The sequence below is a fragment of the Cimex lectularius genome, unplaced genomic scaffold, assembly GCF_000648675.2.
Source record: "Cimex lectularius strain Harlan isolate CLEC.00 unplaced genomic scaffold, Clec_2.1 scaffold39, whole genome shotgun sequence".
Taxonomy (NCBI): Eukaryota; Metazoa; Arthropoda; class Insecta; order Hemiptera; family Cimicidae; genus Cimex; species Cimex lectularius.
The window spans coordinates 1,520,267-1,535,065 of record NW_019392653.1 but is presented as its reverse complement, the minus strand read 5'-3'; the positions used below and the strand labels follow the sequence as shown (position 1 = coordinate 1,535,065).

Genomic DNA, 14,799 nt, shown 5'->3' with positions numbered 1-14,799 from the left:
GACGTTGGGCTCATTGTTTTTGATTCTGTGAGGTCAGAATGATATCCTTTTAACTCTTAACATGGAAGATGATGCTCTTAGATGACTAATCTAAATGGAAATTTATAAAGTTTATAAGGACCTAGTTCGACGTTTAAGACTTTATGACATACGATCAGTTTGTTTGAACGAGAAGCCCATTTTTCCCTTTATGACTATACAGTTTAATTATACCTTCAAAGTACATATTTTTGTTAAACAAGTATACAAACGAAATCTACGGTTAAAACAAGTCGCCTCAATAAATTTTTGAAAGTTCTGAAAAACTTCTTTGAAAAATAATGAAATTAGCTTAGTTAATTATTATTTGAGGACTTAAATCTAATAAGTTAAAGTTTCAAAATAAATAATAAAGCTTAAATTAAATTTTAATATTGAAAGACTGGACATTCAACTTAACTGTCAGGGTTTTTAATATATTTTTATTACTGGATTGTATTACTAAGTTGTATTTCTTAATTTTGTACATAGAAGTAGGGTTTCATTAAACTCAAATAAACTTATAATAACACAGTTTATATCTTTCAAATATTAGGAGTGAATTTTAATTAAATCTGTAATAAGACGGGGTTTTAAACGAAAGTGTTGAGAAGGTTGTCCAATTTGGAATTTAAGAGGTGCAGTTACTTGAGGTAGTTTTGAAATTTTTTTGGATGAATTCCTGGAGAGTTGGTACTTCTAAGTCTCTGTGTTGTTGGCTATTACGAGTTTTGACTAATTGTGACTTGCTGTTACTAATAAGATAGAACTTAGTTTTTATGTTCTTTCGTTAATTTTTCGTTTTGTGTCAAGTGACTGTCTACATATGTGCCCAGATACTTTTACGTCTTTTTGATCCCATGACAGCCGAATATTTTTTGCTTCTAGTTTGGATGGTTCACTAGGTCTTCTTACGACTGAATATTTAGTATTGCATATGTCAGAGATTTCGAAGTAAATGTAATAGTTGCAGACTCTCTTGAAGGGATTTTTGTGTACCATCAGCGAACCTATTGACAGTGGAATGCTGGAAGCGATATCATGGAGTTAGACGTCGAATAATATTGGGGAGAGGACAGATCCTTGAGGAGTTCCATTACTTTTGGTTCTTAGTGTATAATAGTAGTTATCTATTTTTACTTTAAATGTTTTGCCAATTAAATAGGAACATATTTTGTCAAATATATACGTTGGGAATCCAGATTTATTCATTTTATATTATATGATAACAAACTTTATCTAAGACCTATTGATAATCTATGTGCTCTTTTTTTCAAGGCCAATTACAATGTGTAGCACTTTATGTTTCCTCATTGCTTGATGTATAGTTGAGTGTTTATTTTTGAACACATAATGGTAAAAAAGAACAGTTTTGCTAATATAGATAACTGCCAGTTTAAAGTTCTTTGGTGTTGTTTAACATAAAAGTACTTAAATAGAAAGTTAATTTAAGTTTCAACCAATTAATTTTTATTATTATGTTACAAAAACTTTAGAACTGCGCTACGAGAAACTTTGTTGTAATTATGAGTCATATATTGTAAAATTATGTTTGTCACTAGGGAGGAGACCGCGAGGCCATTCGTCGGAAAGGGTTTGGGAAAGGTGATGGACTCTACGGGGTTGGGATCAGGGTCGAGGGTTTTATGGACGCGTCTGTATGGACTTCTTGCGGTTAGGAACACAAACGGTATTTGGAGGTCTGTGTGGATAGTAAAGTTGGACACGGAGTAGGAAACTTGGGCAATGGCTCTAAAGATATTGGTCCTGAGCGACTGGATTCTCTCGAGTTTGGAACGTTTGGTTGAACCCCACAATTCATTTACGTACATTTGTTGGAATGATGTTGTGTAGTTTTGTTTTCTTGTGAGAGTTTCGATATGTTGTCAAGTAGACTTTTGAGTTCAGTTTTATTCTTTCGAATCATGTGTGCGAGTTCCAAATAAGTCTATCGATGTAATTGATTATAGAGAGAGGAAGAGAGTTGTAGCTGATTGGATAATAGGTGTCACTGTATAGGGTTAAGGTTATTGCTTGGATTTGCGTTGCGTCTGATGATTTCTTGAACATTCTTCCAAACAGGAGGTCCTGGAGGCTTCTTAAACCCACCTGGTCTGGGTTGCTAAAAGGAAGGGGGTATTGTCTGCATATGTGAAGAAATAGGAATTTCTGAAGTGCATTGTGAATAGAGAAGGGTCAGGGATGTAGCCTTGCGGAACACCCGCTTTGGCATCTTTCATAGTTTTTAATAAAATTGTGTATATTTATTTTATAAACAAATCTTGGTTAATGTACCTGTATAGACTTGATTAAACCAAATTGAACTCGAAATTGTTTGAATGGCACAGTCACAGAGAAAATAGAACAGCAATTAATTAAGAAGAATTAAATCCATTAGAAATGGATAGAACAGGAGTTTATGAAGAATCTACGGTTATGTTATATATGTATGGTAAATTTACTCCAAAATTCGATACATTTTCATATGATAACAAAAAGATTTAATTTCATGTATGTTGCATACTACATTAGAGATTATTTTTGAAAACCTGTACAGGTATAACTTATAGTTGAACTTTTCAAAGTCCAACTATAAGCTATACCTGTTTGGACAATGTTTAGGTAATTTTTTCATTGTAAATTTATTCTTCTTGACTAGAAAACTATCTGTACTAAATCTTCATTATTTAAATCGTTATTGGAAGGCAAATTATTGCAGTTACGCTAGAAAAAATTGCACTGTTCATTATCGTCTATTCTTTATCTCCGGAGGTGCGGACAAAATCGGAAAAGGAAGATGGATTTGTCGGTCCGGCTATCTCGTGTGAACTGGGGCCCTCTTTCCCCAAATTTGTGCCTAAAACAACAAATCGTCTGCAGTCGTCGACGGAGGAAGTGGTAGGTTAGCGATAGTCAGTGTTCCCACAGTCGACTATCGCGCAACCACCGCGTATCTGGTATCCGCGTCCCACTCGGCACCTCGCTTGAATCAAATGACGTTCTCTTTTCCTCAATTATCTTCATATAAAACTCTTTTCTTTCCGAAAATCATTATCACCCTGGCAGCATTCCTCGCCCATGATGTAACAATGGCGTAGCGCAATGGCAAAAGTGCAAAAGGGAAAATTGTGGGATCTTTTTTTTATTGTCGGATGTTAGGTATTGTTACGTCGAAGTAATCCCTTGTCAAAACAATTATCAAAGGCGATTGAAATTCGTTCGCTTTCTTCATTTCTTCCTCTTGTAACTCGTAAATTGTCCTCGGCTTTTAAAACAGTGTGGGATCCAGGGAAGGTGCCAAATTGTTAAGTGCCGACGGCTTAAGAGGGTACAACGATCCCGGTAAAACCCTTTACATAGATTTACATTAAACTGGTCGGCCCCTTTGCTCTGGCGAGCACTCGAAAAAGGGGGCTTGAAACCAAAACGGGAAATGCAAATGAATGGGAGAAAAGTCCCTGTCAACTCTTGTTTCTTTGTTCCTCATTTACAGATACTACTTTTTTCTCCGTGCCCGTGAGTGGAATGCACCTAAACCTATACATAACAAGAAGTTTAAGTTTAAGAAAGAAAATGAATTTTGTAGCAATTTTTTGGCTTAACCCCACAATAAAATATCAACCTTTCATCATTTCATAGTTTCTCCTTTTAATAGAAAATGTGGCAATTTCTTTATATTTTTGTTTAAAAGTTTAATTATACATACTAAGCAGTACTAAACTAAGTACTAAAACCGCAAACATAGGAGACTATTATAATTAAAAATAATTTTATATTGATTCTTTAGGTTTTACTTCCATATGTACCGTCTGAATCAATTAACGATATTTATTAACGATAATCCATAAACAAAATTATTTTTTATATTTACTGCTTATACAAATTGGTTAAGGATAGCCTTGAAATTATTCCAAGACTCATTTAATTACACCTAATTATACCGCGGCTGTTTAAATGGCGATAGTCAAAGTCCTGAAGAGAGAAAGGTAGTAATAACCTTCTAGAGACTGATGGTCGGTATTCATGCAGCCGTGTATTTATATCCGTATAGTCCTTTAGAATCCTGTATGATAGAAATCGTCCATAGAATTTGAGAAGAGCCCCGACAACAAAGCACTAAAGAAATGCTAATCCGTCGTACAATAAGTGCCGAAGGGGGGTCGATCCACGCTTTCTATCGAGTCGCATTGTGATTTAGTCCATGGAGATTTCGAGCAAATCCTAATTTATGCTCCCGGTTAATTGGGATGTGGTATCATTCGTGACCATCTGCCCGTGAGCGCCTTACTAGGTAAACCGAGATGTATTTCCTTGTACTGCTTTTATCTCGTGTATCTTCTGGGGCATAAATTCAACCGCGGGCCGCGTACATAGAGCTTCGGATTGTCACATTCTTGCCGACATTTAAAACATCTTACGTATATCTCAATTAAGGTTCACAACATAATGAGGTATTTCTTATCAGATCGTTTAGGTTAAAATTTATTTAAAAAGTTCATTTTAAATGTTAATATTGATACGATGCTACTTGAAATTTCCACCTGGCTGTTTCTTTTTCATTATCTTTTCTTAAGAATAAAGTTGTAAACTGTGTGATTTTTACAGGTTTCGTTGGGAAGAACTGCGAGGAAAACGTCGACGACTGTCCAGGACACATGTGCCAGAATGGTGGTGTCTGTGTTGACGACGTGAACAGGTACAGATGCCAATGCCCGCCGACGTACACCGGCGATCTGTGCGAGCAGGACATCGACGAGTGCTCTCTGCGGCCTAGCGTCTGTCAAAACGGTGCAACGTGCACCAACACCATCGGCGGCTACTCCTGCATCTGCGTTAACGGCTGGACTGGAAAAGACTGCTCGAAGAACATCGACGATTGTCAGGGAGCTGCTTGCTTCAACGGTGCCACCTGCATCGACAGAGTCGGTAGCTTCTACTGCCAGTGTACACCCGGAAAAACAGGTAAATTTGAAGTTGTATAATTGGAAGTTTTGTATTCTTAGAATTCTATTTACATTGTACAAGTACGTACGGTGAATATTGTGGTGAGGTATGCGAACCGACAACGTCTCCTATCATCTTTTTGGTTTTGACTGCCGGTAATTCCGTAAACTCCAGTGGTTGGCCTGTGTGTTCTTCCTCCCATGTGCTTCTCGGGAATCTCTTCAGGCAGAACTAGCCATACAATGGGAGATGATCAAGCTGATATACTTAAAAGATGTCCATTAATGAATCCAGTTAGGATTCGAAGCCTTTCCTGTTTTCTCTGATGCATTGTGTTGTTTCTTTCATTCCAAAACACTTTAGTAGGTTCTTATTCATTTAGTTTTTCAATTCAGTATCACCTTTAAGCAATAATGTTTGGGCTTAATGCTCTGATCGCTGTCTGACTATCTGACATGATAGCTATTCTATTGTTTTTGTACTGTTTCTTCAGTCGAACTGAGTAGATCTCTCAACTGTGTGGACTTCAGCTTGGAAGATACTGGTACTTCGGAATAGTTCCAGAGCCGAACACTCCCTGCCACATACCTTATACCGTCCTAGATATGTTTTATTAACCCATACACAACGCCATTCAATCCTCTTTGAAAGCTTTGGTTTGAATCTATTTTCGATTGATTTGGAGTTGATAAATTTTTAAAAGAATTAAATTGTGAAGATGTAGCAGCGTTCTTCGGTTTTTCTGAGCTGTCAGCAGATGAGAATAGAGTCAATACGTGTCTGTGAGGACTGATATATGATAAGATCAGCTCCTCGCTAGGTGGTAAGTGCTGATTTAATTTCTTAAAGGGCGATCGATCGTGTGTTTATCATATTGGCATTAAAATGCGCAGGCGACAGCGTTGTCGATCCATCCTATCACGTATTCGGTACCCGAAAACGATAATCTTGACATGAAGCTTCCTGCATAAATAAATAAATTAAAAAAAGACGATCTAGCCCATTATGGCGTACTTATGGTGTTAACCAAAGCCTTACTAAATATGTTTTGAGGCATGGCATTGAATTGTAATTTAAATTCGAAGTGACAGGCAATATGCCTGTAGGAGTGTGAAAGGGAGGTAGTGACGGTCACTTAACCTCAGTTCCTTATGTAATTTCATACCAGCCGAGAGGGAAAAAAATCGATCGTTTAACCCCTGACCTCCTGGTCGAATGTTAGTTTTGTTGTAAGTTTGCATGATTGATATGAATGCACGATTTTCTGGAAACTTATCTAACACCGTGCTTGTACGCTTGGAAAGGAAATTCAGCCACATTCTGGAATTCTTATTTTTGTTGTTTATATCAGCGCGATTTCCCAACATGTGTTGTTATTGCTGTTCGGTATTGTGAATAAAGGGAAAGTCGGAGAAATATCGTGCTTCGGAATCGACTCGGAGTATCGTGCGCGCCCCTGGCTAAAACCGAACCGAGAACTCTTTTGAACCATTAAGCCGGAGTACAGATTAATATCAGGGAACCGTGATACCCCTCAGCGATCTTTTATTACAATTCATCTCCCACGGATTACGAAATTTTAAGACTTGAAGTAGGGAATTAATTAAGTGCGTCCGCGGTTATTAGCCCGGCTTTCTCCAGACGACACGACGACGGGACATCTCATAATTGTCATCGTGCACGTGTGCGGTGAGCCTTTCGATTTCCTCAAAAGGTTTCTTATCCGATTGGAAGCCAATTACGTTGCCCAATTCTCCAGGGGGGTGATTATTTCAACCGAATTTGAAAATTCAATTAAGTTCATTTGTCAGTAAGGCTATAAACGATGACCTTACGCAAAAAAAATCTACATTTATATTAGGGGTTTTCTCTATATTGATTATATTTCTGAAGCCCTTAGCTTTAATAAACAAAGCCCAATCGCTTAAATCTAGAATATGATAAGTCATTTTGTTTAGTCTTCTAGGATGCCCGTCAGTTTTCCATTAAATCATGGTTGTCCTATAAACACGAGACAAATGTTTATCTTCTCTATGTTCTCACGCTAGCATTTTTTTATGTATGTTCAATGTTATATAGTATAACTTTTAAGAAATAAATATATATAGAGGGTGTGCTTGAACGTGCCCTAGGACATATTCTTTGTAAATATAGGGAATTTTGCAAGTACATAATATTTTGTTGAAAAATCTTTGAGTTTTAATATAAAATTAAAAATTTTGAAGATTTGTCGGGTTCATAAATGTAACGTAAACGTTTTAAATCCAAATTCCCATAAAGTTTGTACCATTGGAGAGTGCTTTTGATCTAGTACAATTTTTCTCAAATTGGAAATCGACCATTTGGGAAAACGGTACGAATTATATTGCGAGAGATATCGAAATTCCAAACCGAATAATACTAATGCTTCATTCCACGATTCTGCAAGGGTTCAGGTGTTCCTCGTCATGTCCCAAGCTTTTTACAACCCGGGAGTTCTCTTCAAAGTAAAGCAGTCAGTACCAACTCTTTATTGTCTAACCCTCAAACCCTATATAGCAGATCGTTCCTTCGAAGTAAAGTGCAGGGTTGCGTTCTCCAGACCGATCCAAGGAGGCGTCCACAAGGAGACATTCTTGGTACCCATTAAATACTATTTTCAACGGTACAGCATTGTACTACTATACTCCAATAGCCAGGAGCATCTTGAGCTCATCGAAGTAAACTTAACCATGTCATATGCACTCCAATTACGTTTACTTAAAACAGCCCTGGTTAAATACTTAGGACTGTATTTAGTAGACTGACTTGGAATCCCAGGCCTATCCAAGTAACATCCAGGAGCAGCTTGAGTTTATCAAAGGGTAGTTCGAAAAGTGGAGGACAACGCTGAACGAAGAAAAATGTACAGTGTACATCGAAAAAACCGTCTTTCTCTCCACTGGACATCAACAACATGGAGCTATCGCCTTCCATTCAAGTCAGATACCTAGACTGACGTGGTATCCCCAACTTAAGACTCGAGCGACAAGAACTAAACGGACGACTTGGCAACTACGAAGACTTTAAAGAACGAAATCAGACATGACTCTAAAGAACAAACACTTTGTTTGTCATTACTTCGACCTACATTGGACAAACGGAGTGGAGTTGTGGGATACCACCGAGCCATATTATATTATAAAACTAATCTAAGCATTCCGATAAAAAGTATCAAGAATAATTCTCGTAGCTCCTTATTCTATCCGTGTTTGCTTCTTCAAGTTTCACTGCAATACTTTAACCCTACTGATCAAGGCTCTCCACTGCCACCTCTGAGACCTCGCCTTTTTTACGATAACAAATTAAGTGTTGTGTTGGCTTGCTTCGGATAACACGTGTCCTTTGTATTTATAGCCATAGTGTTTGTGTTGTGATCGGGGTTTTCAGTATACAGAACAGTTGCAATATGTATATCAATGTACTGGATACAAATACATGATAAACAAGTAATTTTGAATACGCATACCCAATTGCTGTCAATACTTTTTTTAAAGTGAAAAGTGTATGTTATTATGTAGTTCGAAAGTCATTCCCATTTTTTACAAAGAAAAATATCCGTTTGGTCAATAACCCATGTTACATCATCCTAGATTTTTTTAAAATTAAGGTATATTTCAATTAATTATACTTTTTATCTAAAGTTTTGGATGAGATGAAAGTATAATTAATTGAACTAATTAAATAGGTCAATTATGACATGCTAAACATATATGCATTAAGGAATATTCTGAACTTCAGTTTTCCGAAAATATTTCACAATGTTTAAAACAAAATTGTACATTTACCAAGAAAAATTTTTGGGACGCGTTCAGGTTGGTTAACCCTATAAATTCAGCTATATTATAAATGAAGTTGTCTCTTTGTTCATTCGATCCTCCTTTTTTTGTATATTTTTACTACTGGAAATAATTAGAAAGAAAACAAAAAAGCAAACGACTATTATTGCGACACGCAGTTATACATTGGTCCTCTTTGATCTTCCGTCGGCAAAGAGGCAAAAAGCCGTCCCTGCGAAAAAATCCCAAGCTTGTGAACTTCGAAAAAAAAAGTCCCTTCCAGAATGTTGTCCAGTGGACACAGTGGGAGCGGAGAAAGTCCGCCTCCTACTGAGTTACGCCGCGGCACAAAGGTTAAAGGTGGGAAAGGCGGTTCTACATTGTCTTGGGTCCGCCGTGCATCGAGATGATCAACGTCATCATAACCGATACGGATCTGGCCGCGGGCCTTTCGTGGAATTTTGATTTGGCCGTGCGATGAGGCAGTCGTGATGATCCGTCCTCACCTTTGTCTATACCGAGACCGTTTCATTATTTACATATTATACCATGCTTTTTCTCAGGATTACACAAAAAATAATTGTTGATTTTTTAGGTCTACTTTGCCATTTGGATGACGCTTGCACCTCTAGTCCTTGCCAAGCCGGTGCTAATTGCGATACTAGTCCCATCAACGGTTCGTATACTTGTTCCTGCACCTACGGCTACAAAGGCGTCGACTGCTCTGAAGACATCGACGAATGTGCCCAAGGTAAGTGATTGATTATTTTTCACTGTAAAAAACATTAAATCTTGTTAGTACCTTGTTCTGGAGAAACCCTTATTATTACTTTAGAAAGGCTTCCCTTATAGGATTGCAATAGAATAGGCAAGAGAGTTTCACCTTATGTTCAAATTACAAATACTACATACATCTGCAGTGCTTATAACTGCTTACAAACGACTCATAACAAAAGGAGGCATCAGGAACAGCTGAGGTCTTACTCAGACTATATAAGCTGAAACGTCTCAAGTAGTTGCGACGAAGTGTCTAGCTGCTTCCTTAAATCCAACAAATTTACTAGGCCCCGCACACCCGTTTCTCTTTGGGCTACCGGTTGCTCTTAGAGACAAACCTGAGAAGCCTAGTTGTATTTAGCATCATTATTTTCCGCTTTCTGAAAACAGTTCTCTGGAATTTATTTCTTGTTCCATATTTTGTACAAGTGCCAACAGCCTCAGAGTTGTAGCTAAAATCTCAAATCCCCTTCGTAAAGTTTTCATTGTTCTTCCTCGACAGAATTTTAGCCATCGACCAAAGTTTTTGTTGATCCTATAATGAAATCATCCCTTCACCTTCCCCGGTGCTATATGCCACGCTAGAGGTTCCAAGTTCGTATTACGGGATAGTTCACAGATTTTTTATTGAAAATAATTTAAAAAAAAAGTATTTTAAAGTAGTTTTGACCACTCGACTGCGACACTCAATGAGTTGAACGTAAAACCCTCCTGTATGACAGAAATTACTTTATTTTAACGTGTATTTTACTTTTCAAAGAATTTAAAAACAGAATGTCTGATACCTTTCGTCCAATTCATGAAGCATTCTTCCTAACAGGAGAGATGGTTCTGGAAGTTGCTGAAGGCTGTTAACTACTGTAAAACGATGTTAACTAAGTAAATAAAATCTAGACAGTTAAACTTCGTTAATTCGTCTTGGAAAAAGTTTATTAAATAAATAAAGCCAACCTCTGTACAAAAGCTGTTTTTACATATTTATATCGTTATTTACAATAGTTCAATTTGATTGGACAACAAGGAAGTCTGTTTTCAATTGGATTTTTATTCAGCCACAGATACTTTCTGCCATTTTTTCCGTTTGTAAATAAATTTTTTGATAAAAACGGCCAGCACGTATAAAATAAAGGCACAAATAAAATAAAGAGAAAAGAACTGTTATGCGACCTTAAGTGCGAGATTGTCTTTATTTCTAACGAAGTACCTTGGAAAATTTTTCTCTCTATATTTATATTATAGAATAATCGGGTAAAATACCGATGAAATCATTCATTTGCGTTAAGTATTATTTACAAATAGAAAATTCCATGATTTTACATCAATTTACCAGCAAGTAGTTCCTGATTGTTTATTATATTATAACCTCTATAAAGTTTTATTTATTTATTGTTTGGGTTAAAGGCCAACTCTGTTTTGAGGTATTTTGTTGTTGTTATTTTTATAATGGACGTTTCGGGTTCAGTTATCATATATGTTAGTTATTACCTAAAAGTTATTTAAAAAACAATCATATCATTTTCAATTTTTAGTTTTTTTCTTTTAAATTGATAATTGTTTCGGGTATATTTTCGATAATGATGGGGTCTCTTAGACAAAAAAAAGTTATCTTTAGCCAAAAGAATAAGTAAATAAGGTCATCAAGAAATAATGGCTTATAAAAAAATATATTTATTAAATTTATTTATTATTTTCACAAGTTTATTTATTTATTTTTATATTTACACATTTATCAACAAATTGTAACACTAGAGAAATTCTTATAGACAAATGAATTAATTAATTGCTTTGAGACCTCTTAATGATGTAGATGATGTAGCCATAACTGCCTATTCATGGAAGGATGCCTAATTCAAATTGCATCTGCTACAAAAATACTGTGATTCGAATAGTTGTGAATACCCAAAAACCAACCATTGTACCATATCAGAAGTCGAGTTCAGTTACGCTAAAATATCAAAGAAAAGACCGACCGTGGCAGTTTTAAATAATGAAGATGATCTCAATAAAGATCGAAACGTTGGCACGATAAAGAAAACGTTTTTCTGAAACCTACATCACACCAGACCGCATCTCACGATTTATGAATAATTATCGATTAACGGTCACTAATCACCACACGTTTTAAATAATTTTATTTACTTGGGAGTTCCTTGTTATCCTCTGGAAAATTCAGAAAAACAGCGGAATAATTTGTCAAGAAGAGTAATGTTATAATCCCTTTATGTTTATGTATGAGTTTTAAATATACTCGTTTTCTATAAATCTGAAAAATATGACATTAAAAGTTCAAAACAATCGTTCAGTTCTGTTGCGAGAGATCGGGGCTCCCTGCTATGCAGATGAAGTTGAAAAAGTAATGCTAAGATTCCTAAAAGCCTTACAACATTTGCCAAAATTCTACTGTAGTGCCTATATTCGAACAGTGACCGGTTTCCTACCCCTAAAAGTTAAAATTTTTGACCAGATGCTAAAGTTCTGGGTAAAGGGCTCGCCCTCCCAGTTGGATCTATCCAGAAACATTGTTATATTAGTCTGGTCCGTCGTGGAAAACAAAAATATTCTATTTAATCGGGCACAAAGAATAAAAAAATCTCTCAAGATGATTGGATCCCAACATCTGTAAATCACAAAGTGTGACTACAATGCCAAAAAATTAAATAAATAAAAATAAAATAAAATTTGAAAATAAATCTTTAAGTGTAGACCTAGAGAGCTGGCAATTTCTTCCCATTCGGATTCTCACTTCCGAAACATCAGTGATTTGGACTGTTCAGAAACATATTTCAAACGGTGTTTAGATTTTAAATTAATTAGGATTATTAGCCAATTTATATGGACAAAAGTGCAAATGCTCTCCAGATGTTTTTGCCCAACTTAGAACAATTTAGCAATTATGTCTCATTTTTTATTATACTGTCCTTTTTTCAAATCAACTCTAGAAAAATATTTCCCGCCAGACCCTAATTATGAAAATTGTAATTTCAATTCTATACTAATTTACAGACCAGAAAACCAATTAAAAAACAAATACCTTTATATTAATGGTACCCTTCAAAAAAGACAAAATCTGATCAAATTGCTCGAAATATAAAATGGGCTCACTATAACTGAATTAAAGATATTAGGATTTTGTTTATTTATCTGCAGAATTAAATTTTCTTCATGTTATTTTATACAAATTTCTCTCATAGTCAACTTGGCAGACACATCGTTATTGTAAGAACTTTGCCCCCCCCCACAAAACATTAATGTGCCACAAACAAATACATAAAAATAAATTGTAAGTTGTAACTTCATCAGTGAATATTCAAAATACGTACCCAACTCCATTTTGTACAAGAATCAAATTCTTAAACAAAATAAAATTAAAAGATCATTATTTTTATTAATTAAGTACTTTTGTAATTACATCAATATGCTGATTTTCATATGGTCCACGTGCTGAATAAACCCGTCAGCATTTTCCGCAATTTTCCCCCGGCCGAACAAAAAATTAAGACGGTTGTAGTGAGCCGACCCATTTCAAAGGAAAAGCAAACAACGGACTTCTGTCACGATGACAGTGTATGTTGGCAAACTATGATGTTATCCTTTATTTCCTTATTCTCGGAATGCCGGGAACAGCGTAAAGATCCCGCCGACAAAAAAGATTCTTATTTCTCTTGATGTTATTATTAATAATTTTGTCCTGGCAAATTTTCTTTACCTTCTATGTGAGTGTATAATAAATAAATTGATACAAAAACAAAATGTATACTCCTCAAGAATTAGAGTTTTATTGCGTGAAAGAATAAAAAAAGTTTAGAGTTGAAGGTTAAAAACAAGAATAAAATTAAATTAATCCTATTTATTATTTATCTGTCTTACAGATAAATTTATTTCGCTCCCAGCAGGCAGGCCGTTGAAAAGTAATATACATTATTTATATCAAATGGAATTAAATTTTTCACTTGTTTTAAAATGTGCAACGTCCAAATTTAATCCTGATTATGTATCAGCCCACTTTCAAATCTTTATGATCTATGTAGGCGCATTTTTTTTAAACTAATGCTTTTAATTTAACCCTTGACTCATGGGCTGAAACGAACCGGTACCATATCTGTGGACAGGAGTTCGAACGCTGTTTGGAATAGCTCAATTTCCTCGAACAAATTGCTTCCATCCGATTATAAATGAGAAAAACGATGGGCCGGAGGACGACCATATGACTTGGCAAGATTCTCCGTGAGCTCTCGGGCGAGAGAGGCGATAAATCGTACTCGGTGAAACAGTGTGCTAAAAGTTTTAACTGCTGCGAAACGTCTGCGAAGGGGGTAACCTTTCAGTTCAAATATTCTTCACCTTTGACTTGAGAAGCACCGGCCACCGCGACAGTGACCCCGAGATGTCTTTCAAAGACGGTATTTTTGTTTGAGGGATAACGCACCAAGTATTTTTCCCATGGTATTTGTTCTCTGGATATTATTCACTTTAACCGCTTTCTCACGAAGCACAGTGGCTGAGTAAATAACAACAACGACAAAAAAAGAGGGGATTTCACGCTTCCACGTTAATGGATAATCCTTCATCCCGCCGGACAATAAATAGCGACGAGAAATCCGCCCACGACCTCTCCAAACATTTGAGACTTGTCACTCAATTACTCACCCCAGGGGGAACAAATGCCCTCCTTTTCTGAAATATGCAATTTATCTTCCAAATCCCAGTTAGCTTTTCTATCCCGGGTGTAAATATTTATGAGAAGTGAAAGGAAAACTGTTAAATAATTTATTTGAGCTATTTGAAGTCTTCTTTAAATATCAACTTGGTGCTCAACAGGCAAAAACCTAACTGCAGAAAAACACTATATCTTGCATTTATGATAGGCACAATTGGTAAAATTAGGCACAAAGACCAACAAAACAAAATATGTCTTATAATTTGTCTGTCACCAAACATTTGGGTTGTCACCTATCTTCACTGGGTTAAGTCTGTGCCATCTGTAGTGTATGATTTTTGTGAGTGTTTCTCATATGTTAGTTGAGCTATTTAAGAAAACAACTAAACTACAGAAAAACACCCGCTGCATTTATAAAAGACGATTGCTAAAATTGTATGTACGCACAAATACCAACAAAACCAAATATGGCAACAAAATATAGCTGTCACCAATCATGTAGGTCTGCCTGTCTTCGCTGTGTTAGTCTGTCGCCATCTTTAGTCCTGTCTGTAAGATTTTTGTGAGCGTATCTGATGCGTACTTGAGCTATTTAAGGTCTTTTTA

At 36.0% G+C, this 14,799-nt stretch overlaps 1 protein-coding gene across 1 annotated transcript in view; it reads left to right on the top strand.

Annotated features, from left to right (window-relative positions):
- LOC106661099 (neurogenic locus Notch protein) overlaps positions 1–14,799 on the top strand; it is a 111,802-nt gene that overhangs the window by 68,353 nt on the left and 28,650 nt on the right. Inside the window, exons 6-7 of the mRNA XM_014384274.2 lie at positions 4,624–4,980; positions 9,355–9,510. Of these exons, the coding sequence (XP_014239760.1) occupies positions 4,624–4,980; positions 9,355–9,510 (513 nt within the window). The remainder of the gene's footprint in view (positions 1–4,623; positions 4,981–9,354; positions 9,511–14,799) is intronic.